The 27,642-nt window shown below is 38.2% G+C and overlaps 1 protein-coding gene across 2 annotated transcripts in view; it reads left to right on the plus strand.

Annotated features, from left to right (window-relative positions):
• The window catches only part of DCTN4 (dynactin subunit 4), a 33,217-nt gene extending 7,809 nt beyond the window's left edge, over positions 1-25,408 (plus strand). Inside the window, exons 4-14 of one of the 2 annotated variants that reach the window (XM_008517228.2) lie at positions 3,531-3,574; positions 5,734-5,841; positions 7,019-7,039; positions 7,441-7,514; positions 7,750-7,862; positions 8,396-8,505; positions 14,665-14,738; positions 17,763-17,817; positions 18,839-18,946; positions 19,903-20,000; positions 22,802-25,408. In XM_008517228.2, the coding sequence (XP_008515450.2) occupies positions 3,531-3,574; positions 5,734-5,841; positions 7,019-7,039; positions 7,441-7,514; positions 7,750-7,862; positions 8,396-8,505; positions 14,665-14,738; positions 17,763-17,817; positions 18,839-18,946; positions 19,903-20,000; positions 22,802-23,015 (1,019 nt within the window). In that variant the 3' untranslated portion in view covers positions 23,016-25,408. The remainder of the gene's footprint in view (positions 1-3,530; positions 3,575-5,733; positions 5,842-7,018; positions 7,040-7,440; positions 7,515-7,749; positions 7,863-8,395; positions 8,506-14,664; positions 14,739-17,762; positions 17,818-18,838; positions 18,947-19,902; positions 20,001-22,801) is intronic. The other variant, XM_008517229.2, reaches the window with a different exon arrangement.
• The last annotated feature ends 2,234 nt before the right edge of the window (positions 25,409-27,642 follow it).

The following is a 27,642-nucleotide window of genomic DNA, read 5'->3' on the forward strand; positions in this document are numbered from 1 at the left end:
TTTTAAGAATTTAAGTTAAATGTTGAAAACAACCTCAAAGTGGCATAGTATGTAGCTTGGTGAGTTAGAGTGTATTTTTGTGTTTTTATTTTGTCTGCTTTTATCAAGTTAAAGAAACAAAGCCCAGAAGTCCAAGTAGATGTCTCCGTTTATTGTTTCTAAACGAATGTTTTATGCTTTTTGGATTATGAGCCATTAGGGTTGGAGAATTTATATTTCAGAACTTACAACCTGTGCTTGCTTCTAGAAAACTCTCTCCTCTGGGCTATGCTGATAGTGATAATTGACTACTAGGAGCTCTTAAAGAGCACAGATCATTTCATTTCTTCCCTGATGTCATTGGTGTCTGAGAAGCCCTGAAACCACTTTAGTTAGAACTAGTTGTTTATTTATAAGTAAGCCATTGTATCAGTAATGTGCAGAGAAAAACTTATAATGAGATTATGTCTCCCAAATTGCTATTTAGAATAAATTACCGTTTCTAAAGAAGCAATTAGGTAAAATGTTTAGATTTTTTAAAATATTACAACAAACGTTTCTTTCACATAATTTTTCACGATTGCCTTAAGTAAGGCAACCTTTAAAATATGAATGTTGTACTAAAGGATGTTATTGCTGCCATTTCTTACAAGGGATATAGTGTCACCTTCAATGAGAGTCCTTTTTGTTTTGGAAAAAAGCTTTTTTAATTATACCAATAATATGCACTCATGTACTTATCACCCAGCTTAAGAAATTAAACACAACCAAAGTAATTTAGGCCCCTCCTGTAGCCTTTCCCGTCTGCATTCCCCTTCCTCTGCCTCCTAGAGAGAGAGAATTATCACAGTCCTGAATTCAGTATTTATCAGAGTGCCTGCCTGTCTTCAGACTTCTCCACATACATGTATAGCCGCTAACAAATAATGTTCTTCAGTTTGAAACAAATGGAAACGTACGGTATGTATCGTCTACCACTTTTCTCTGTCAGCATGTATTTGTGATACTTGGTTGATTCACGTATGACTTACCGCAGTTGGCTTCTTCAGTCTCCTCTTGATGGACATTTAGGTTGCTTTCAGTTTTCTGCTTTTGACAGCAGTACTGTTAGAAACATGTGTTTCCCAAGTTGCAAAAGTAAGGGCTTCTCTGCATAACTGAAAATAAAATTGCTGGGTTTAAGTTGTGTTGGTCTTTAGCTCTCCAAAATGGTTTTCCACTTTTTGCCCCCGCAGGAGCATATAATAGTAGACTACCCCTGATTGCTCCAGATCCCTGGCAGCTCTTAGTATCGTTGGACTTCTTTCAAGTTTTTTGAAACTGGTGGTTGTGAAATGATATCTCATTATAGTTTATTTTTTCCTTTTTTTTTGGCAAGCTTTATTGAGATATAATTTACATATAATGAAGCTCACTAGTTTTAAGTGTAGAATTCTGTGATTTTTGACAAATGTGTATAGTCATGTAGCCACCACCACAATCATGATATAGAACATTTCCATGATCCCAAAAAGTTTCCTCATGCCCCTTTGCAGTCAGTTTCTTCCCCCCACCTCCTGGCCCCTGACTACCACTGATATGCTTCCTATCACTGTAATTTTGTCTTTTCTAGGAGTTTATATAATTGGAGTCTTGTCACACGTAATCTTTTGTGTCTTTCTGCTTTCACTTAACATAATGCTTTTGAGGTTTGTCCATGTTTTTGCTTTTTATTGTGGGATAGTATTCTATTGTGTGGATATATCATAATTTGTTTATTCATTCTCCAGTTGATGGACATTTGGGTTTTTTCCATTTTGGGGCCCATATGAATAAAACTGCTATGAACATTTGCCTACAAGTCTTAGTGTGGATGTATGTTTCCTTTTGTCTTGAGTAAATACTTAGGAGTGGAATTGCTGGGTCATAGAGTAAGTGTATGTTTAACTTGACTAGAAACTACCAAACTATTTTCCAAAGTGGCCATACCGTTTTGGATCCTCACCAGCAGTGTAGGAGAGTTCTAGTTCCTCAATAACCCTTAATGTTGTCAATCTTTTTTATTTTAGTCGTTCTAATGAGTGTGTAGTGATACCTCATTATGGTTTTAATTTGCATTTTCTTAATATATTTATTTGCTATCCATATATTTTCTTTAATAAAGTGTTTGTACAAATCTTTTGCCATTTTTTAACTATTTTTTGTCTCCTTTTTTTTGGTCAGGAAGATTGGCCATGAGCTAACATCTATGGCAGTGTTGCTCTGTTTTGCATATGGGACACTGCCGTAGCATGGCGCAGTGAGCAGTGTGTAGGTCTGTGCCCAGGATTCGAATCTGTGAATCCCAGGCCACCAAAGCATGCACACGAACTTACCCACTGTGACACTGGGCCAGCCCCAAGTTTTTGTCTTTTTATTGAGTTTGTGTAAGAGTCCTGTATTCTGGATACAAGTCCTTTGTTTGAATACAGTCATGCGCTGTGTAACAACGTTTTGGTCAACAATGGACTGCATATATGACAGTGGTCTCATAGATTAGTACCATACAGCCTAAGTATGTAGTAGGGTATAATTTCTAGGTTTGTGTAACTGTACTCTATGATGTTCACACAAAATCGCCTAATGACGCATTTCTCAGAACGTGTCCCTGTCGTTAAGCAGCACGTGACTGTATGTGTTCTGCAAATATTTTCTCCCAGTTTGTGGCTTGCCTTTTTATTTTCTCAACAATATCTTTTGTAGAACACAAATTTCTAATTTTGACGAACTCCAGTGTATCAATTTTTTATTTTATAGGTTGTGCCTTTTGTGTCCAGTGAGAAAACTTTAGCCTAACCCAAGGTCACTAAGATTTTTGCTTATGTTTTCTTGTAGAAAGATAATGGTTTTAGCTCTTACATGTAAGTCTATGGTCCGTTTCAGGGTAAGTTTTGTATATCTTGTGAAATGAAGGTCGAGGCTCATGTTTTTTGTTTGTGGGTATCCAAGTGTTACAGCACCATTTGTTGAAAGTATTCATTATGGTTTTATTTTCAACTTTCTGGAATAATCTTTTCCATTATGATTTGTGCTGTTTGTTTTGTAAGAAATTCTTCTCCAAACCCAGGTCTTAGAACATAGACATTGCACAGAGTTGCAGGTAAAAGAAGGATCTCTGGAGTCAGACTGCCTGAGTTTGAATCTTGGCTTTACCACTTATTCTCTGTGTGACTTTGGGCAAGTTATTTAACGTCTCTGAGCCTCACTTTCCTCATTTGTAAAATGAAACTAATAATGAATCCCTACCTCAGAGGGTGATTAGGAGAATAAAGTGAAATGTAATACATTTCAAATGCCTGGCACATAAGCTATACATGTGTCAGTTGTGGTGTTTATCATTATCACCATTATTGTATTTAAAGAAAAATTTTCATTCTGAACATTCTGTTCCATATAATTTCTAGAACTCTCTCTTGTAAGTTCTGTGATTTTATGTTTTTAAGTTTCATTTTGTAGCCTGCAGATGATCTGTTTTTATGAAAATAAAATTATCACATCATGAAAGTCTTATTTAATGTTCCTTTATTTTGCAGCTAGTGGTGGTTGGCAGGAACCTGAAAACCCTCACACGCAACGGGTAAGTAAAGTGTCAATTAGAGAGAGGATGAAATAAGATGGAGAAAAAGACCAAAGATCTTCCAGTTTATCAGTGGACATGACCTGTGCTTAGAAATCCGTGATGTGTATTTTGGTATCTGTTACGCATAGAAAGAACTTCTTATTGTAAAGATATTAAATCACGATGACAGGTTTTTTCCAGTCTGACTTAATGGAGAAGCCTAGGTATGGTTTTAGTTCTGTATTCAGGTTGTGAATAGAAAAAGGAAATATGTTTTTGTTTTGTTTTTCACGTACCCACCAACTAAGTTAAGGTTCCATTTGTTCTCAAATTCTCTTGGAAATATCATCAATATAAAGATATCTTAACCCCTGAAAACACCACTAATTTAGAAGATGCTCTTGGACTCAGTAGTGGTGCTTATACAATCATGATTTGAGCATCCTTTAAGAGTTCATAGAGAATTGATCTCCGTAGCATGTACTAGAGCTGACTTTTTCCCCCTGGAACTAGAATATGGGGAAGATGATGAGATGCTATCGAAATGAAGTATCTACGATCAAACTGCAGAGTCAACAGTAATTTGTAATTATTCTCCTTTGACATCAGCAAAAACAAGAAATACTGAAAATACCCTGGATGAGTGTGGGGAATTGGACCTTCTCACATAACTGTTGTTAGTGTAAATTAGTACAGATTTCTTGAGCTCTCAGCAGTATCTACTTCCTGGACTCTGACCCACAGGAATACTTGCACTTATGCACAAATACATGTATTCATTCATCAAACATTTATCGAGCATTTACTGTGTGCCAGGAACTGTGCTGAACAGTAGGGATACCTGTTTCCTATTCTCATAGAGCTTAAGTCTAATGGGAAAACAAAAATCAAATGATCCCTGGATAAAGGAAAGTTTGATAAGTTATGTGAAAGAGAGGTAAATTTTGCCATGTGTACATTTCCTAGGGGGAATTTCAACTAGTTAGGTCCATATCTGAGGATTACACTAAGATCTGAGGACAATACACAGAAGGGAAAGAATTCAAGGCCGAGGAACAGCATATGCAAAGAGCTTGTAAGAGGAAGAGAAAAGCAAGTTGTAGACAAGAAGGTGAGTGTGACAAAGTGGAGCATAGTATTAGCGTGGAGAGGAGTACTTGCGGTCAGACTGTGCAGGGCCATGTAGATGGTTAAGGAACTAAGAAGCTGCTAAGTGTTTTTAAGCAAAGAGATGACAGGATCAGATTGATGTTTCCAAAAATAATTGCTTCTGAATTTAGAGGGCAGGAATGGGTACCAGGAGACCATTTAAGTCATATCATAGGAAATGGTTAAATACCTTCTAGGACATCTGTGCTATGCAATAAGGTGCAGCCTTTAAAAAGAATGAGGTAGGTCTACTTTTACTGGATGGGAAGATGTACTTGATGTATTTGTGCTGGATCAAAAGTTCACGATACTTTCAGTGAAAAAGAAAGTTACAAAACAGTTGTTTTCCCCTTATGTGAAAAATAAGGGCTATATTTATTTTTATACATATCAAAGTTATATGTCTACATGCAGATTTTTAAAAATGTATGCAAAATATAGTATTATCATGCCTGTGTCTGTTAAGCATGTAGGAAAGATATCTAAACTGATAATAGTGGAGACCTCTGTTGAGGGGAAGGGTGAGCTGGGGCACAAGAGGTAAAAGAGAAGTTGCACTTTTTATTCTTTATGTTTGTGTATTGTTTGAACTTTTCACAATTGACGTATATTGTTTTTATGATTAAACTGTATTTCAAAAATGAAAATATGTGATGGAGTAGGGGAGAAAATAGAATATGAAATGTCACATTCTTAGAAGTAGATGGTCTTGTGGCCATGCCCAAAAAGTAGGAGCAGTTATGAGGGAAAATAAGTAATGAGGTAAAAGCAGTGGGAAGAGAGCATGAAGTTTCCAAGTCTTTTCATTGCCAGGTTCTTCCTGTTGTTGAACTTCAAGCTTCCATTTCAATTCTGAAGATAGATCACGTAATGAAGAGAAATTCTCCTTGAACAAAAGGGTGAATTTGCCCACCTTAATAATTTGTCTTCTCTCTTCGTTATGTATCTAGTGGGTAGAGTTGATTAATTTTGTATATTTCCTGTTAGCTTTTTTGTGAAACAAATACTGAGTCTCTGATTTCTTACAGATGAACAAGCTGATTGAATATTACCAGCAGCTTGCTCAGAAAGAGAAGGTTGAACGAGATCGCAAGAAACTGGCACGACGTAGAAACTATATGCCTTTGGCTTTTTCGGTGAGAGCATGGTAAAAAAAGGAGTCTGCCACCCACTGACCAAGACCTGTGTGGCGTAAGAACAGTGACCACTTCAGAAAGCGGCCATTGTCCCTAGATTCCTGAGTGATAGTAGCAGAGAAAGGCTCCTCAGATTCTGGGTGTTCATGTCCAGCCGTCATGGTTTTGCCGTATCACTAGTTCTGTTTGAGTTCTTTGAGTTTTAAGGGTGTAAGCGTTTCTTTCTCCATCATTCCCCTTTTTCTTCTGATTATTCCCCAAAGGGGCTACTGTTTAATATTGTAGGCACCACAGAACTCTTACTGAGAGCTTTTGGCTATTACAGAAAGTCAGAAGAAGCTGGGCAAGTAGTAGATTTTGTTCATGTTGCCCATGTAGCCCACCTTTGATATTCTGGTGGTCGTGGTTTCCCATCTCTAGTTGTCAGAATTTTTGGCACCCTCCCACGTTTCTCCAGTATGAAAACACTGACTTGAGCATAGCACATTGCATGGTTAAATAAATAGTAATATATGCAGGTGAAATTTTTGATAGGAGTTATTTATGGAAGTCGTTCTCTACTGGTTTGTATTCCACCAATCAGAAGCAGGAGGTTAGGGTTTGGAGCTTTTGTTTTTGTCCCCCTAAGTTTTATTTGCTTTCGCAGAACAATTTGTTTTCATGTGTTTGCTTGGAGCCAAGCAGGTTGGCATTTAATGAATAACATTAATTGAATGGCAGTGATGTGTCAAGCACTGTGCTAAGTATTTTACGTATATTATTTTATTTAATGTTCACAACAATGCTGTGGAGTAAATGGTGTATCCCCATTGTACAATTGAGGAAATGAGACCTTTAAATATTAAGTAATTTGTCAAACTTCTTCCACATGAGAATTACTTAAGTTATTGAAACCCTAAGAATTGGTAAGGTCCATATGAAAATATCTAGTTTAGAATTTAATAAAACAGAACTTGCAAAGCATCTACCTTTGCGAAAGACTTCAGCGAAATCTTACTGAATTTTTCTGAATTGTTCAACGGTATAATCAGCGTGTGCAGTAGTGTATTTAGGAGTGGAATTTGAGTTAAATGCATTATTCTTCCTACTTTCCCGTATAACCTGCCTGCTTTGCTTCTATCTTATGCTGCATTTTTTTTGTCTCTGTTGCAACCTGCTGCTATTTTGGGGCCTACAGCAACACACTATTCATGTAGTGGTAAGTTCTCTCTTATGATTCTTGCTAACCCTGAAGAAGTTAGCAGATGATCACTAGTGTTCCAAGAAGACGTTCATCGTGTGTCTCAGACACTCCACATAGTTCTGGTCTAAGCCATAGCTTAGATATTTTTAGATTAATAGTAAAAAAAAAAATTACATTTCATTCAGTTTTACTATTTAATGTAATTTGAATCTCCATGTTTGGTGCTTTTATTATTATTTTAAGAATAAGATGATGTGGGGCTACAAATTACTCTCTTTCAGGGAAGCTTTCAAATTAGCTTTTTTTTTTTGCTTATTTCCCTGAGCTTCTCATGCTGTCCCACCCAAATTCTTTCTTTTGATAAATAGGATATGTAAAGGTGGAATTTCTAATAGGAATTTCTGAACTCTGTTTAGGACAAATACGGTCTTGGAACTAGGCTTCAGCGACCACGAGCTGGTGCAACCATCAGTACCCTTGCTGGACTGTCGTAAGTTTGGACATTAAATGGCTTTGAGGAGAAAAGCAGGTATCAAAATCAATATTAAAGGAATGTGATTTAAAAATAAATAAATAACAGTTGCCAATGAGGCAGAAGATTTTCATACTTAGGAAAGACCTAAACAGAAAGAATATTCTGCAATAGAAGACTTGAATTACTGATACCGTAGACTTTGAAGAGGATCAGGTAGACCCTTAAGAAATCACTGCTTTTTATTTTTTAGCCTTAAAGAAGGAGAGGACCAGAAAGAGGTAAAGATTGAGCCAGCTCAGGCTGTAGATGAAGTGGAACCTCTACCTGAAGACTATTATACAAGACCAGTAAATTTAACAGAGGGTAATTTTATACATGGTTCTGCTTTGTTTCTGCTTTACATTTAATTTTGCTTTGGTTACTTATAGGCCTTGTGATCTGAGATTTTTAATGGTATAGTTGTTAATAGTAAAATGAATCATGTAGAAAATAAAATAGATGCAATTGAAGAACTATAAAATGTCTATCAAATTTCTATGTTAGGGGCTGGCCCCATGGCCCAGTGGTTAAGTTTGCATGCTCCGCTTTGGCTGCCCAGGGTTTCACCGGTTCGGATCCTGGGCATCACTCTTCAGGCCATGCTGAGGAGGTGTCCCACATGCCACACTTAGAAGGACCCACAACTAAAATATACAACTATGTACTGGGGAGATTTGGGGAGAAAAAGCAGGAAAAGAAAAGATTGGCAACAATTGTTAGCTCAGGTGCCAATCTTTTAAAAAAAAATTCTATATTATTATTTTTTGAAAAACACTATTCATAAAGGTGGTGTTTCATGTAAGTCTGAATTTGAGCAAGTCACTGTAACTAAGCCTGGTTTCTGCCTTGCATGCTAGTGACCACCCTTCAGCAGCGCCTCCTGCAGCCTGACTTCCAGCCAATCTGTGCTTCACAGCTTTATCCTCGTCACAAACATCTTCTGATCAAACGGTCCCTGCGCTGCCGGGTACGTATTCCGTTCTCTACAGTTGCCGTTTGTACAAGAGAAAAGCAGAAGTAAAGGAAACGTGATTGGTGTCTGGCCAATATCAAAACTTCTGGGATGTAGTAAATATAGAAAATGCCAGCTGAGAATGGACTAGGTGTCCAGGCATATTTTAAATGTTTTCAAGGTGAACTCAATCCTCACCACTCTGTGAGGTAGGTACTGTTGTTGCTCAGGTTTTACAGATGTGGAAATTGAAGTTTCTGAAGGTTAAGTTATAGTGCTACCCCTCAAACCCCTCAAAGAATAGTGAAAGAATATATAGCTTTTAAGCTAATAGAGAGGAAATGAAAGGACTAATAAAAAGTAATCAATTTAAGAGAAAGAAAAATCAAAATCTAGGCTCTGGGAATCTGTATAGCAAACAACAGAGTTTCTTCAATAAATAAATGGTGAAAGAAAACAAGAAAAGGGGGGAAAGGAGGAAACCTTTTAGATCAGTACTATTCAGCAGAACTTTCTGTGATGGTGGAAATGCTCTGTATCTGCACAGTCCAGCATAGTAACCGCTAGTGACCTGTGGCTGTTGAACACTTGAAATGTGATAAGTGCAACTGAGGTTCTGAACCTTTCATCTTAATTCGTTTCAATGAGCACAGGTGACTGCTGTAATAGTGCTGCTATTGTCACATAATGCAGTGCTAGATTAGAAGAGATTTAAGAGTCTTATCAACCAAACACAGTGTGGAGACTTTATTTAATTCCTGAGTCAAACAAAACACAGAAGGAAAGGAGGAGGCAAGGGAGGAGAAAGAAAGGAAAGAAGGGTAAGGGTGGAGAGAAAAAATTATGAAGGCTTTGGGAAAATTTAAACACTCGGATTTCTTTATGCTATTAAAAGAATTGTTCTTTTTTTAGGGATAATAATAGTATTGTTATGTTTTAAAATATCTATGTCTTTTAGAGATACATACCAAAATATTTATGGATGAAGTGATATGATATCTGATATCTGTTTCAGAATAGTCAGGCATAGGGAGTGGGTGAGAGTGTAAATGAAACAAGATTGGCCATTATTGCTAACAAGTTGCTAATTGTTGAAGCTGGGTGATGGGTACCTAGGGATTTACAATACTATTCTGTATTTTTGCATATGTTAGAAAATTTCTGTAATGAAAAATCTTTTTAAAAAGAAAGGAAAAGCCCAGTTTAAATATAAAGGCACATATAGATTAAAAGTAAATGGGTGGAGAAAAGTAGACCATGCTAACACCTACCAAAAGAAAACAAGAGTAGCCATATTAATTTTAGAGCAGATTTCAAAGTAACGACACTTATCAGGGATAAAGGAGGGCATTATAAATGGTAAAGGGGTCAGTTCTCCAAGAAGATAGAATAATTCTTAGCATGTGTGCATCTAACAATAGAGAGTGAAACTCCATGAGGCAAAAACTGATAGAACTGCAAGGAGAAATGGATGAATCCACTGTCATAGTTGGAGACTTCAACACTCCTTTCTCGGAAATGGACAGATCCAGCAGGCAAAAGATCAGTAAGAATATAGTTGAACTCAGTTACGTCCGTCAGTCACTGGATATAGTTGATATTTATAGACTACTTCATCCAGCAACAGCAGAATACACATTTTTCTCAAGCCAACCGAGAACATTTACCAACATACTACATTCTGGACCATAAAAAACACCTTAACAAATTTAAAAGAAGAGCAACCATACAATATCTGCTGTCAGATCACAGTGAAATGAAACTAGAAATCAATTGCAGAAAGATACCTGGAAAATCCCCAAATATGTGGAGATTAAACAACACACTTTTAAGTAACAAATGGGTCAAAAAACAAATCTCAAGAGAAATTTAGAAATATTTTGAGCAAAATGAAAATGAAAACACAACTTATTGAAATTTGGGGATGCAGCAAAAGCAGTACTTAGAGGAAGATTTATAGCATTGAATGCATATATGTTAGAAAATAAGAAAGCTCAAAAATCAACAATCTAAGTTTCCACATTAGGAAACTAGGAAAAAAAGAGCAAATTAAATCCAGAGTATGCAGAAGAAAAGAAATAAGAATTAGAGCAGAAATCAATGAAATCAATAGAAGAAAAAATGAAATCAAAAGTGGTTCTTTGAAAAGACCAGTAAAATCAGTAAGCATCTAGCCAAGCTAAGAAAAAAAGAGAGAGGACACAAATCACTAATATCAGAAATGAAAGAGGGGACACCACTACAGATCCATGGAAGTGAAAAGGATGGTAAAAGAATACTAGGAATGACTCCATGCCCAAATATCTGATATGCTGGATGAAATGGACCAATTCCTTAAGGACACAATCTGCCAAAATTCACACAAGAAGAAATAGACTATCTGAATAGGCCTATATCCATTTAAGAAATTGAATGAGTAACCTTCCAGAACAGAAAACACCGGGCCAAGCTGTGTTCACTGGTGAATTCTACTGAGCATTTAAAGAAGATATTAGACCAGTTCTCTATAATGTCTCTCAGAATATAGAAGTAGAGGGAATACTTCGTAACTCATTCTTTGAGGCCAGCATTACTCTAATACTAAAGACAGAAAAAGACATTACAAGAAAACTACAGACCAGTATCTCTCATGAAAATAGATGTGAAAATTATTAACAAAATATTAGCAAATCAAATCCAAAAATGTGTTAAAAATTATATACCACAACCAAGTGGGATTTATCCCAAGAACACAAGGCTGGTTCAACATTCAAAGGTCAGTTAATGTAATCTATCACATCAACAGACTGAAAAAGGAAAATCACGTGACCATATCAATAGATGGGAAAAAGCTTTTAACAAAATCCAATACTCATTCATGATTAAAAAAAGAAAAAAGTCTCTCAGTAAACTAGGAATAGTGGGGAACTTTCTGAACTTGATGAAGTCTATCTACAAAAAGAAAGGAAGGAAGAGGAGAAGAATCTAGAACCAGTGGTTCAAATAGAAAGCATGTGGTAAGATAGCAGATTTAAAGCCAGATAGATCAGCATTTACGTTAACTACCAGTGAACTGAAGGCTTCTATGAAAAGACAGACTGTCAGACAAAATTCAAAAACAAACAAAATGCAACACGTCATCTAAATGCTGATTACAAGAAACACAAACGTGAGAATTCAGGAAGATTGAAAGTAAAGATAGACGGGAAAAGGTATATTGTGCAAACACTAATTTTTTTTGAGGAAGATTAGCTCTGAGCTAACTACTGCCAATCCTCCTCTTTTTGCTGAGAAAAACTGGCCCTGAGCTAACATCCATGCCCATCTTCCTCTACTTTATATATGGGACGCCTGCCACAGCATGGGTTTTGCCAAGCGGTGCCATGTCCACACCCGGGATCTGAACCACTGAACCCCAGGCCGCTGAGAAGCGGAACGTGCACACTTAACCGCTGCGCTGCTGGGCCAGCTCCAACACTCATTTTTTAAAGGAGAGAGAATTCATGAAGGAAAAAAGATTTAATTCACAAAGAGGATATAATGGTTCTAAAATTGTATGCACAAATAACGGAGACTCAAAATATATGAAGTTGAGAAAATTTCATTAATAGACATTATTTTGAGAAATTAGTGTACTTCTCTCAGTAACTGAAACAACAAACAGATGAAAATCAATAAAGATATAGAACATTTTAACAATTTAGCTAGCAAACTTGACCTAATGGCATATGTAAAACACTGTACCCAGTATCTGCAGAATATACGTTCTTTTCAAGTACACATAGACACTTGTAAAAATTAACTATATACAGGATTATAAAGTAAGTCTCAACATTTTTCAGAAGATGAAATTATTAAGATGTTTCATCACAATGCAATTAAGTTAGAAATCAGTGGTTTCTATATAGCAAAACTTGTAGGAGGCAACTAAGGCCATGCTTAGAGAGAGATATATATCAGAAAAGAAGAAATGTTAAAAGATAGTGATCTCAGCATCCATTTTAGGAAGTTAGAAAAAGAACAGCAAAGTAAGTCCAAAGAAACTAGAAGGGAGAGTAAGTATTAATGAATTAAGAAACCAATATAAACTACAAAAGAATAAAACCAAAAGTTGATTCCTTTAAAAAGATTAATGATAGTAAGTAAATATTAATATATAAATTAACAAAAATTTACATAAAATTAACGTAGTGATATCTACCAAGAGTAAATAAGCAGTGTCCCATTGACCTCACTTATAGGAGTCTGCCCTAAAGATACACCTCTACAAATACAAACCAAAATATGCAGAGATTAGGTTAATCCACACAATGAGTACTATAAATCTATAAAAAAGAAGGTACTGATATAGGATATATTTTTAAATACAAAAAGCAGGGTGCATGGCAAGTATGCAACTTTTTGTGTAAGAAAGGAAGGAAAATAAATACATGTATATATAACCATAAAAAATACATGCATATGTTAGATTAATAGACTATTGGAACAGAATAAAGAAAGCAAAAATAGGGTCATGCATGTAAAGAAACTTGATTTTACTAAATAGGACATTGCAGATCATTGGAGAGAGAATAGCCTATTAAATTTTGCTAGGTCAAATGATTATATGAAAAAAAATAAAATTGAGTCTCTGTCTCACACCATACACAAAAGTCAATTTCAGGAACACTGGAAACTTTAAAGAGTAAATGTGAAGAACAAAACTTCTAGAAGGAAATATAGGAGAATATCTTTGTGACTTCTGGCTAGAGGAGTATTCCATGAGGCAAATGGGCACAAACTATAAAAGAGAAGTTACATATTTGATACATTGAAAGCAAAACTTGTTTGCCACTTCAAAGAAAACCCATAAAGAAATGAAAAGATAGGCCATAGACTGAGAAAAGTAATTTGTAAGGTAAATAATTAACGAAGGATTAGTATCCAGAATATTTAAAGAACTTTAGCAAATTAGTAAGGAAAAGATATCCCAGTTGAAAATAACTAGTGGATACTAATGTACAGATCATAGCGGAGGAAATCTCAATACCCAATAAATGGCAAAGATACTCAAAATTATACAGTTATCAGGGAAATGTACTTTGAAACTGCAGTGAGATACCATTTCATAATCATCAGATTGGCAAAAGTTGACAGTATCTATCAAGGTAAAAAATGCATGGACCCATTGATCTTCTTTTAGGACATTATCCTACAGGTACATTTACGCATGTGGGAATTGATTCATGTACAGGAATACTCATTGCTCCATTGTTTGTAGTAGCAAAGTCATGGAAACAGCCATCAATTTGGGTCTGGTTAGATAAGTTAAATTGTTGCAATAGGATACAGAGGCACCTCTGTGTGTGCTGGTATGGAATTCCAAGATAGATTAAGTGAAGAAAGCAAAGGGCAGAAGATTATATAAAATGTTCCCTTTTATGTTGTTGTGAAAAAGAAAGATGATGTATGCGTATACTGTTATGTGCATAGGCTGTCTACGAGAAAACTCATGAGAAACTGGTTGGCTCTGGGGAGTGGAAAAAGGGGACAGGTTACACATATCTTTACATTGTACCTTTTTTGTACTGTTAAAAAAATTTTTTAACCAGGTGCATGTAGTACCCATTCAAGAAATAAATAATGATTACTGTATTTTAAAACATGAGATCTGGAGTCACACTGCTTGGATTTAAATCTCAGCTCCAATCCTTATTAGCTCTGTGAAGTTGCCAGAATACTTACCCCTCCTGTGCCCCATTTTCATCATCTGTGAAATGGGGACAATAATATAGTTCCTACACCTACTTCATAAAGTCAGTGTGATGTTTAAACCCACTGAAACCAAGAATGTATACTTTTTAGGCTAGTAGAGGGGAAAGAAGGAGGACTAGTGAAAAATCATCAATTTAAAAGAAAAACAGAAAAATCAGGAAAATTCACATTGTTCAGCATACATAGTAAGTATTCAGTATGTGTTAGTTGTGTTATTTTGATAGTTTTAAAGCACTGCAAAGGTGTAATATTTGATACTGTGGTTGCTTGTATCCAGAAACCCAAAACATCTCCTTTTGTGTATTTTGGTTATCAGTAGCATAGTAAACTCTTATTTCAAAACATAGGTGGTCTTGCCAGTAAATGCTGTCCTGAATTTTGCAGCTCTGTGGATCAGCAGAGTACTTGTTTTCCTCTGAGACATAGTCTGTTTCTTTTTAGAAATGTGAGCATAATTTGAGCAAGCCAGAATTTAATCCAACATCTATCAAATTCAAAATCCAGCTGGTTGCTGTGTAAGTATTTTGGGATTGGTGTTTTTGGTTACTGTTTTGTTTTGGTTTTTTCCAATGTGAAATGTGCTTACTCTTGGCTTAAAAAAGAAAAGAAAAACTACATCATCATAATCTTGCTATTCTGTTCCTGTTAAGGTTTTGAATTGCGTACCATGAAGTTTAAGGTAAATCTATAAACAGACTCTGGGGTGCATGTTTGTAGCGGGGACACAGTGATGGTATGGTATGTGGTAATGTATGTTGACTGTTGGATCGAGGGTCACTAATCATTCACTACAAATTACAAAATACCCAAGTTTGGGAATGACCTTTTAAAAAATTAAAGTAAAAAATGATAAACACGATATAGCAGATTGAAGAGTATTCCTGTAACGTGCAAAAATTCCTGTAATTTTATTAGATTAGATTTATTAGATTTTTTAGTGATTTTAGTGTTAACTCATTGTGACTTGTCAATAGAAGGAAACTTTGTGTATGAAAATCACCTATCAAACAAGAAAAATATTTTGAAAAATTAGGAAAATATTCTCTTGATTTGAGGGGGAGAGAGCCCTTCCTAAGCAAGGCAGGAAGCCCAGAAGCCGCTAAGGAAAACAGACTGCTTTGACCTTAGCAAAAAAAAACCCAGGAGCTGTGAAAAACAAAATTGACCACAAAGTCCTAAGACAGCCAGTAGAGCAGGAAAGAGTATTTGTCACTCCTTGACAAATAAAAGTTTAATATCCCTGGAATGCAGAATTCCCACAAATTAGGAAGATAAAAATGGAGGGGGGATGAGGTGAGGCAAAGGATTTGAAGAGGCAGCTCACAGAAGAGGAATTCCAAATGGCTAGGAAATATATGGAAAGATGCTGAGACTTGATAGGAAAAGTTTAAAAAAATAAATAGCGTCTAGTGCTCGTGAGAGTGTGGGTAAACACATTTGCATACATCGTTGGTTGGCATGTGAATTGCTAGAGTCTTTTTGGAGAGTCGTTTGGAAAACCAAGACAAAATTACGTAGACCTTTTAACCCAGCAGTCCTGTCTTAGGACTCTATTCTGCAGAATCAAAAGCACCAGTATCTGAAGATCGTTTATAAGGATGTGTATTGCAACATTTTAATGGCAAAAAGCTGGAAACAACTTCAATGTCAAGCTGGTTAGCCATTAACAAAGAAATAGATGTTTAAATTGAGATACACTAGTGCTGTAGAATATTATGCAGCAATTAAAAAGAAGTTATTGATAGTCAAAAGGTTGAGAAGTGCTGGTCTGGTGAGTTAGGAGGAAGGGACTAGAAGGCCAGGTATGAGGTCTGTCACTCTGCTTGTCTAAACTTATTCCCTTATATCTGAACCAGGAATGATACCAGTCCTGCCTCCCTCTCAGGGCTGTTGAGAAGAATCAAATGAGCTATTATGTTTGCAAATGCATTGTAACTGTAAATCCAGTAAGACATGTTCTATTTTCCTAACCATCTTATTTAATACGCGACTGGTTAGGAAGAGAATTACAAAAATGGTACATGTGAAATGTGGTACGAATGCCTTTCTTAAGAATCATACTCATTACAGAAAACCTGAATGGCGGGATGTGCTTAGCATTAATTTCTTAAGCTTGCTTTGAGAAAAAGTGCCTTTTTCTGACATCATGGCAGAATTGCCTGGGAGTCTTGATACCGACAGTCTGACTGCACATCAGACCCGCTGAATCCAAATCTTCAATAGTGGGGCCCTTGAATTGTTATTAAGTCACTCAGGTAATCCTGAGAACTAGCATGAAAAATGTCTAGTCTGAATTTAAAGTACTGTATTGTCTCAGTTTTAAGGTGCACTTCCCCCCCACTTTTAGTGTTTCTGCAATAGATTTTTGTCTTATGTTAATATATGCACAGTAGCTAATATTTATATGTGCTAACAACCACTTTTTGCACATATTATTTAATGTATTCTTCACAGTAACCTCAAGATATAGATACTCTTATTGTCCTCATTTTATAATTGAGAAGACCAAGGTGCAAAGAGGTAAATATCTTGCCCTGGTCTTTACAAAGAATATCTTGGTATATAAACACCAGTCTGGGATTTCAACCTGGGCAGTTTTGAGTCCAGAACAAGCACTTGTAAGTACAACATTCTGTTATCTTACTTAGAGAGGCAGCATAGCATAATGGTTAGGAGCAGGGACCCTGGAGCCAGGCTGCCTGGGTTTGAGTCCTGGCCTCTTACCAGCAAGTCACTTCTCCCCCCAAGTCTGGTTTCTTCCTCTTTATGATGGGGATGATAATAATACATGTCTCAGGCAGTTGCAGTGAAGATTACACGAGGTAATATTTGTAAAGTACTTAAAACATTGCCTGGCGTATAGTAAGTGCTGTATAAAAATATTAGTGGGGGGCTGGCCCCGTGGCTGGGTGGTTGAGTTCTTGCGCTGTGCTTTGATGGCCCAGGGTTTCGCTGGTTTGGATCCTGGGTGCAGACATGGCACAGCTCATCAGGCCATGCTGAGGCGGCGTCCCACATAGCACAACCAGAAGGACCTACAACTAGAATATACAACTGTATACTGGGGGGCTTTGGGAAGAAAGGAAAAAAAAAGATTGGCAACAGATGTTAGCTCATGTGCCAGTCTTTAAAAAAAATAAGTGTTTGGGAAGTCTTTGGTAGTGTTTCTACACCCCTACAGTGTATTATTAAATAAGCCTTGGATCTTAGAACCAATTGCCTTTCAGATTTACAGAAGTGAATTAGTAAAATCTCAAAAAGATATCTAATAAATGTATAAGGAAGATATCTGCCATGATACGCATACATATATAGGCTCTAAACTGGAAGTATACATAAGATTTCAGAAAGAACTCAACCAGTTCAGTTTCATGTCTTATCTTAAGTTTTTATTGTGGTGATGATATGATTCTTTAAAATTCTTTTTCTCTGATATGTCCTAATTAATGTAAAGAAATCTTTTCTTTGCTGCATTAGCTTTAAAAAACAGTAATAATTTTAAGAATGAAAGTTAATAAATTTTTTTTATTCATGCATAGCAATTATATCCCAGAAGTGAGAATCATGTCAATTCCCAACCTTCGCTACATGAAGGTTAGTACTTTGCCTGTCAACAGAAAAGAAAATTCATTGATCAAAGATGTGAGCACATGTGTATGTAAGTGGCTGTGGGTATTTGTCATGGGATGCAATGAGCAAGGGATAGAAAAGAAGTAGTTCAGAATAATAAAAGGGATTGAGATTTTAAATTTCTTTAAACTGGAATTCTTGACAACAGCATCTTTGTAGCGTATGCAGAAGGAGCCAAGTCCACATTATATTGGAAGTGGAATCATGGGTGAGGAAAAGAAAGGAGTTGTTGTTGGACCCCACAGGCATCTTTAGCTCTTCTCCTGTCAGGAGATTCTCCACCGTCTCGTGTGTGTGTATGTATCAGATATCAGGAATCAGCTAGGTTTCTTCTTTATCATAGCCGCTCTCTTTTGAGATCCTTATCTATGCCCCTTTCTCTCATACACACCCCCTAATGAGTTGTAGAATATTCTGCAGCAGCCTCCTTAGTTCTTTCCTCTCATGCTGCTCGTGAAGACATTTGAATAGTATCTGTCCATTCTAGAGATTTTTTTGCTAATCTCAAAAGAATACCAAACAAGGGCAAATTATGATTCAGGAAATCTGAAAAAGTCTTCTACAGTCTTGATATGCCATTTTTCTGCTACATCTGGCTGGCCTGTGGCTCCCATATTTTATTTATGAGAGCTTCCTTCTTTTCAGTCCTTAAGTGGAGGACAGGGTGGAGCAAGAGTTGTAAACTTTAAATAATCACTTAGACAATGTCCATCCTCAGAATTTCTGGATCTAGTAACTGGCCCTTTCTGTGGGATCCGTCCATTTCCTCAGTGAAAAGCAACTCTAAAGAGTCTATGGCCTACCATAGAAATAATAGACTGGGAATCAGGAGCACTTTGAAAGTGGGGGAGAATTGGGTGTTATTGCTGAGGAGTAACTGGGGGGAGGAATGATAATTTTGTGAAGTATTTGGTATAGCAACTAAAAAACTGGACCTCGGTGGCAGTAGTGGAACATGTCTGAGAGATGCTTTTCCTCTTCGCAGGAGAGCCAGGTCCTCCTGACTCTGACGAATCCAGTGGAGAACCTCACCCACGTGACACTGTTGGAGTGTGAGGAGGGGGACCCTGATAATATCAACAGCACTGCAAAGGTAGGAGCATTTTGCTTCATCCTGACTGGCCCTGACTTTTCCTGGAGTGACCTCATTTGAGGCTTAAAGGACCTCCACATGGGGAAAACATCTCTCATTTCCACATCCAAGTTGTCATCAAGTTCCTTTGATTCTACCCCCTAAGTTTTTTATTTTATCAGCAAACACGCTACTGCTGCCCTGTTTGAAGGTCTCATCATTTCTTACCTAGACTCTGACAGTAACTTCATAACTGACCTCACTGTTTTTAGTCCCCCCTGCTTCCATTCCAGTCTTGCCACCAGGGTGATCTTTCTAAATCTAACTTTGATCATGACATGCTGATCATTTGTTGTCCCTCTGACTTCGGGGTGAAATCCAAATTCCTTGGCATAGCATAAGAGCCCCTTAATGCTCTCACCTCTGTTTGTTCTTCCAGGATGATCTTCCCCCAGATCCCCAAATCTAGCTGTCTCTGAATCATACATCTTGATGATTGTGATCCAAGCAGATCCAATGGGTTATGAACTTTCATGCTAGAGAATTGCATTTGCTGTTTGTTTTACCTAGAATGCCTCCTTATCCCCACTCCCTTGGCACACATGTGCACACCTTTCTTTCAGTCTAATGCATTCTCATTCTTCAAGACTCATAGGAATAACATCTCCTTTTAAAAGTGGCATCCCTCCTCTACATGCCCTTTGCTTACATAGAGTATACAAAGCACTGAAATAGGAGATTTTGACTTCAGTATCAGTTAAATGAAATGTGGCCTTTCTACATTTTGCTACTTGGTGATTCATCTAGTCCTTGTTTTTAAACTTAGTGTAAGTGCTAGAATACTGTCTGTGTCTTGAACCCTGCTGCTTACTTCTGCATGTCTGGATCGGTGTCATACTTTCACTGCAGTCTGCTGCATGAATGTCCTACAGTGCGCTGGCCCCTTCTGAGGCAGGCCTCTCTCTCTTGCCCCCCAGGTGGCAGTGCCTCCCAAAGAGCTCGTCTTAGCCGGCAAGGACGCAGCCGCGGAGTATGATGAGTTGGCGGAACCCCAGGACTTTCAGGATGATCCTGAGTGAGTGATCTTTTTGTGACCCTCCCTTACCACAGTTGGCTCATACAGGAGGTCCATTCATAGATTCCAGTTTTCTTATTTGGGTTTAAAATTTTTTTTTCCCGTTTATAAAAATAATTACTATAGAAATTTGGGAACTATATGTAAAACCATGAAAAAGAAAATAAAATCCCATCACCAGAGATAAGCACCATTAACATTTTGGTGTTTGTCTTTCCATATATTTCTTTCATCATTGATATCATTCTGTAAGCACAGTTTTTTAACCTTTGTTTTTCATGTAAATATATTTTCCCATGTTAATAAAAAAAATTTTCGAGTACATGATTTAATGGTTGTGGACAGGATACAATATGCTGTCCCCATAGATTTATCATTGACTTTGTCTTCCCCCTCCCTCATCCCCTTAGAGTAATTAAAAGATTTTACTCTCGCCTACCTAATAACTGGAAAGTAAAAACCCACACCTTCCCCTGGATGGGAAATGCCTCAGTCAGATCCAGTCTAAAGACAGGAATCACTTCAGTTATCTGATCAGAGAGAACTTAGTATAGAGAATTGTTAGCTGGGTAACTTGAGAGTTCGAAAGAACCCGAAAGGATCCCAGAGATGGCAATTGTATGAAGCAGTGACCGCCCCTCCGTGAAATGGTTAGAGGGAAAGGGTCACAGTTGTTACAGTCTAGATAGAGGCTTGCAGGAGGAGCCCCGTGGAGCTGAAACTCAGACCTCTGGGGAGGTGGGAGAGGGAACGCTGCTTGGCCAGTGCTGGCATCTTGGGGTGGCACGATGAAGCTGGTTATGCCAGAGTCTGAAAACTGCAAGTGGATATGGCCACTTTCTGGGTGAAGAAGCGTTGCTGGAGTGGTGCCCTCAGGAACCTCGCAGCAACAGGAAGTTCACGGTGGGGAGCAGGCACAGCCCCTTCCTCCTGCACGCTTCTCATCCCCTTCAGAGCCCGCTACAGGGACCTGACAGGGAGCCAGCCTACCAAGCAGAAATGTGGCTAGCAGAGTCCTGTGTCACAGGCAAGATATAGACGGTGGGCTTGGAGCTCAAAAGAAATAGCTTAAGATACTGACACAGGAACATTTAAGGCTTTTTAACAGAAGGATCAAAAGCTCCCTCAGAAAGCACTGGAAAGAAAAGAGAACGTGGGCTGGGCTGGAGAAATAGAGTGAGGTCAAAGGTGAGATGAGTGCAGTGATCCCTAAACTGGAGTTCACTTCAGATGCCCCAGGGCAGGGGTTGTGTTGTGTTTATCCCTAGAGTCCAGGCCCCACCCCAGAGATTCTCGTTAGCCGGTCTTAGTGGGCACCAGAAATCTGAATTTTTTTAAAATGCTTCCCAAATAGCAGTGGTTGCCTAGGAAATTAAGGCTAAAAAACAGACTTAATTTTTTCTTTGTACTATTTTTAACTGACTTTTTTTTTTTTTTGGTGAGGAGATTGGCCCTGAGCTAACATCTCTCATTAATCGTCCTCTTTTGCTTGAGGAAGATTGTCACTGAGCTAACATCTGTGCCAATCTTCCTCTGTTTATTTTATGTGGGATACCACCACAGCATGGCTTGACAAGTGGCAATAGGTCTGCGCCCAGGGTGCGAACCTGTGAACCCCAGGCCGCCAACTGGAGCCCATGAACTTAACCACTCTGCCACCAAGCCAGCTGCTTGAATTTATTTTTTTAATGAATCTGATACAGATCAAGGGTGTAGTTACTTAAACACAATACAACATGCATTCTCTGTAATCTCTGCTTTATGTGGGTCCTTAAATTATATTAATTAGGTACAGAAATTTGTTAAGCCAAGGTAAACTTCTGGAAAGGATCATCTAAGATATTAAATTCCAGTCAGATTACCTGACAGATTGATAAAAAACTGAATTAATTATATTTCACATTATTACACTTTATAGGACTTTTAGATATCTGAAAATTAATTTATATAATACTGTATAAATATGTAAATATCTAATTCCAGTAACTTTTCTTAGAGTAACTTAGTATCATTGGATAGTAGGTAAAATTCTGTTTATCTCATTGCTCTTTTACTTTCTGAAGCTAAGTTATTAAAGCACAAACTTCAAGCACATGTCAGAGAAAACTAAAATGGTAAACCTCAACTAAAGAGATTTTTTCCTATCCGAAAAATTCCTAATTTACAGAGGTTACTTACAAAAACACACTGATCTGTGGTGTTCCAGAAATTCCTTTAAAACTCTGAGTTAATATCTGTCTATATCCTGTAGAAATATCACCACCTGTGCACAAATGTAAATGTGAAGGGACGTTCGCAGCGCCAGGGTTTATAGCAGGGGAAAACTGGCAGCAACCTCAGTGTGTACCAGTTACGGTACATACAGAATACTATGCAACCTGTAAGTAGAATGAAGAAGATCTCTATTTGCCAGTATGGAAGGATGTTTGTGATAAACAGGGAAAAAAGTTACGGAATAATGTGTCCCTTTTGTTTTGGTTAAAAAAGCAAAAAAGTGTCAACTCATAGGAAAATACCTGGTAGGTTAAGAACCAAAGCGTTTACAGTTTTTCTCTGTGTGCTGAAGGAGAAAATAAGGGGAATGACTTACTTTTTCCCATTTGAAATTCTTATGACTATATTTTACTTTTGTAATGTTAAAAAAATACGGAGATTAACATTTTGCTGAAGAAACTCTTCTTTGCTGATAAACGGGATGGTGGTCATATCTTGTCGTCTGAGATTTCGTGTTGGGCCATAAAGCAACTGTAAGTCTTAGTGGCTTGTGACCTGCCTAATCCTGTGCTTATTTCCTTCCGTAGCGTTATAGCCTTCAGAAAGGCCAACAAAGTGGGTATTTTCATCAAAGTGACCCCACAACGTGAGGAGGGCGAAGTGACCGTGTGCTTTAAGATGAAGCATGATTTTAAAAACCTGACAGCCCCCATTCGCCCCATCGAAGAAAGTGACCAGGGCACAGAAGTCATCTGGCTCACCCAGCATGTGGAACTCAGCTTGGGCCCGCTTCTTCCTTAAAAGGTTCCACTGGCTGGCAGATCCCAAAGGACGTTATCACCACAAACCCGCACTAAAACATGGAAGCCGCTGCTTCATTAGGCCGTGTTTATGATGATGTACTCATGCACTACTGACTCCTGTTCCTAGCAGGGTAGGGGCACAGGCAAGGCCTTAGGAACACAGGGTAACTGCTGTTCCTCTTGCTTTCCCTTCTTTTGACAGCAGTGAATCTGTGTCTCCCTCACTGAACCCTGCACATTGAATAACAGCTTAGTTCCATCCCCAGAAAGGTGGGCAGCTGTTCCTTGGAGTGGCATTAGAGTGGCCACCTGAGAAACTCTGACCATACTATCTCCCAATCTGATCACACAAAGGATCACAGTCTCCCAGATGAACCTTAATGGAAGGATAGACCTGCTGTTAATGACCCAGCACTAGTCTCAGCCTACCAGCTGCTTTGCGCATTCCATTAGACAGACTCTAGCAGACTAAACATACCCCTTCACTTGCCATCGTGGCTCCTGTCTTGCCATTGATTTCCATTTGACAGAAAAATAGAATTGTCAGTTTTGTGTTGATTGGAAAAACCTGTGAAGTTCTTAAGGCGCCCTCATTTGCCCTCTTCTGAGTGAATATAGGATACTTATTTATTAGTTGCTCTTAAAGTTTTTTCCCAGTAGTATATGGAACTTTTAAGAAGCATTTGAAAAGCACGCAATTGTATGTCACGTTAACAGGGTGGCAAATTCCGTTCATTTTAAATGTTGCCACATATCCGGGGACTAATACTGCCACAGGGAGGCAGTCTTTGTACGTCTCACTCCCTACCCCTCTCCCTGCTCTGCCTCCTTAACTCGGTAAATTGGTCTGAGTATTTGGGATCTGGAAAAAGCCCAAAGAAAACTTGGTGGACAAGTTCACTTCTGGAATGCAGAAGACATTTTAAAGGTTAGAGTTTTAGCATGATATGAACTACTATTCTTTCCATTTGATTTGAAGGGGAAATTAACATTTATAATATCTTGAATCCAAAACTGGATATTTAGAAAAAGAACCTTTCCCCTTCCTGAGTTTAAGATTTTTATCATATGGTGTGTCAAATAAGACCATTGTGATTGTAAAGCATGAAATAGTTAAGCAGGTAGCCCAGAATACTTGCCTAACAGCACACATGCTGTTTTCACTTGGTATCCTCGAGTTGAGTTGCTAACCTTAATTTCTGTGATGTTTTCTAAAATGAAAAACTTTGCTTGACAAAGTAGACCACCAACTACACCACGTTTGTTGTAAATGTATTGTTAGCAAGTGGCCAATGGGCTTTTGGGGAAAAGGGAAATTTTCTGTTTATCTTGGTTTGTTTTGAAGTTCAAGCCTTTAGTTTAGAAAAAAGTTAAGATAGATAGTAATATAGAATACAGACAGGACACAGTAATTTGATGGCTCCCCTTAGAAGATAAAAATACTTAGGAAGCCTTTGAAAGACACTAAATTGTACTCTTAAGGTCAAACCAGTTTTATGAAACAATATTCCACAGAGTAATATATATGCTGCAGTGTAAGGAGAAAATACTCTTTAATATTATGACAATAGTAAGGTTTAGCCTCTTAGGAGTTGGGGCCAGGGGTATATAGTGACAAATTTGCAGACTATAGAAACAGTTTAATTTTTTGCTACCCCACAGAGTGTCAAATTAATTTTTATCTCACTACCTGCTTCACAGAGCCTGCTGTGAAGCCGCTGCTCCGTATTTGCCAGTGGAGGAAATGGGCATCAGAGCAGAGAATAGCTTCCTGTTTACACATTGGCAGAGACTACACACAGTTGTATGTCGTGCGTTTATGGCACACAGCCAGTATTTGTTCCCAACAGTAATAATGCTGAAGTAATGGGTCTCATCACCCCCATGTGACACAGAAACACAAAAACACTTTTGATCATAAAATTTTTTTTCGTCAGAAGCCAGATTAACTTGCAGAATAATAGAGCCATTAGCTTAACATTTCCTCAAGATGGTTTTCAGTGCAAGCCTGTGTTCTGTGTGTTAGGAGAAGCGGTTCAACACCTGCAGCTGGTGCATTCAGAATTTGTTGCTTTTTTGTTTTAGATCAGGTGCAAGATTTTTAATGTACAGTCAGTGTGCATCACTGCAGGCGAATTAGATGTCATTAGCACTAGAAACTACAATTTTGGAAACTTCAGGCTAAGTTAATTTGAATTTGTGATTTCATTAACCCACTAAACTTTTCTTTTGTTCAAAGTGCTTACAGGCGTAATGAGCTAAATGTCACACATATTTGTGAAGAAACATCCTGTAGGAATGAGAGGCACTCCTTGATTTTTATGAATGACAGGTTACTGTTTTGCCTTATTGCTTAACTTAATGTCGTGAAATAAAGCAATCAAAGCTTGAGTGTGTCTTTTGTTTGGTTTCATGAAGACTGACTGGAATAGTGCGGCTCAGAGTCAGGAGACGGGTGAAGTCAACAGAGTTAGTATGAGAGTCGGTGGGGCATGCTCCCTTCCCTTTGTTTAAATGAACTAAGTTCAAACTTCATATCAAGTTAGTTCACTATAACATTATATAGGTAGCTGTTGCTTGAGCTCTATATAAACAAGTTCTGAGAACCATCATGTAAATGTTATGGTGTTAGGCCTCTACCAGCTTTTATCCTGGGTCATTGCTCCCAAAAATATCCTTTCAAATATACAAGATGGTCCAGCCCTGACAAGTAGCCACTCATCCACCTTTGTCTGTACTCAGCTCTTCCGTCCTATTACTGTAGATGAAGTGTTCATGCTCCTGTCTAATGCCAGCCCCGCCACCTAATGCACTCAATCTCATTCTCTTACCTATTAAAGGACATCTCTTCAGCAATTTCTCCCCCTCCCACTCCTGCATTGATTCGATCAGCATGCTATGCTTTCTCTTATCTTAAAGAAATTGACCTCACACCTCTTTTCAGCTACCACTCCGTTTCTCTACTTCCTTTACAGCAAAACTCAACGCTACCTTCCAGTACCCTTCCTCCCATTCTCACCTGACTCCATTCTCCTTAGGTTGCCATCCCCACCACATCACTGGAACTTCTTGTCAAAGTCCCCAACAATCCACACCTTTAAACAGTGGTCAGTTGTCAGTCCTTACCTACTTAATCTTTCAGTAGCATCTGACAGTTGATCTCTTCCTTCTTGAAAGACTTTCTTCACTGGTTTCCAGAGCACAGTGCTCCTGATTTTCCTTCCACCTTACTGGCAGCTTTTCTTCTGTATCCTCTGCTAGTTCTTTCCCATTTCCCCAAGCTTGGAATGTTCCAGGTCTCATTTCTTAAACTTCTTTTCTCTCTACACTTATTCTTAGTTACCTCACCCAGTTTATGGCCATCTCCCAAATTTACATACCAGCTCTAGAAAAGTCTCTGAAAGTCCAAAACTACACTCTGAATTTTCTCTCACCACATCTCCCTCTCCTGCCTTTGTCCCTAACTAACTGTTTCCTTTCAGTTTCTCACAATAAAAACTTTGGCATCACCCTTGACTAACGTGCAACATTCGGTCAGCAAATCCTGTCAGCTCTGTCTTCAAACTGACGACTTCATACCCTCTCCAACATTACTATCCTGGGCCAAATCACCATCATCTATTTAGACCCCTACATTATTATTACAGTAGCATCCAAATTAGGCTCCTTGAAACCACCCTGGTCCCTACCCGACCTTTTAGTGGCCAGAATGATTAAGTCATAGTTCTCTGCTTAAAACCCGTATAGGTTCCTTACCTTGCTCAAGAGCAAAGCAAACACAAAGTCCTTAACAGCTTGGGAGGCCCTACATGACCTGAAACCCACGCCCTCTTCAGCCTTGCAGAATTCATGTACTACTTCCCGTGCTCACTCCACCCCAGCTGTCCCTGCGTCACCCGCGCAGGTGCCCTCTCGAGATCTTTGCACTGGCTGTTCCCTCTGCCTGGAAAGGTCTTCTCCCAGGTATCTGTATACCTCACACCCTCATCACAGGTAGGGCTTCGCTCAAATGTTTCCTAGTGTGACTTTCCCTGACCACCCTATTAAGTAATGTCAACTGTCCTCCCCTAAATACATTCCCTGTCCCCCTTCCTTGCTCTTTTTTTCCATAGCACTAATCACCGTCCAGCATACTACCATATATCTGTTTATTTTCTGACTCATCATACTAGAACATAAGCTCCATGGTGCAGGGGGTTTGTGTTTTTTTTAAGTGATGTATCTGCAGAGCCTAGAACAATGCCTGGCAAATAGTAGGCACTCAAGTTTGTTGAATTAATACTATTGTCCTTTTCCTTATTTACATAGCTGTTGATCTTGTGTCTTTATTTCTTTTTAATATACACATGCCTCTTTGTCATAAGCCAAATATCTTACTTGCCTTGAGCTTTCTTGTTCTGGTGTTTTCTCTACCTAGAATACTCTTTCCTCTCTCTGCACCATCTCCAGCATTACTTTCCTGCTCCCATCTCGCTATGATCTTAATCCACAGCACCATACCTCTCCGGGGCATTTACGTCCTTGTATCATGGGGTTTTGCATCTATGTATCTCTTTTACTGGATTGCAAACTCCTTCAGAGCCAAATCCAAGCCCCTCTGTCCTCTGTTTCTCCTAATTACATTC

This window comes from Equus przewalskii, chromosome 13, assembly GCF_037783145.1.
Source record: "Equus przewalskii isolate Varuska chromosome 13, EquPr2, whole genome shotgun sequence".
NCBI lineage: Eukaryota > Metazoa > Chordata > Mammalia > Perissodactyla > Equidae > Equus > Equus przewalskii.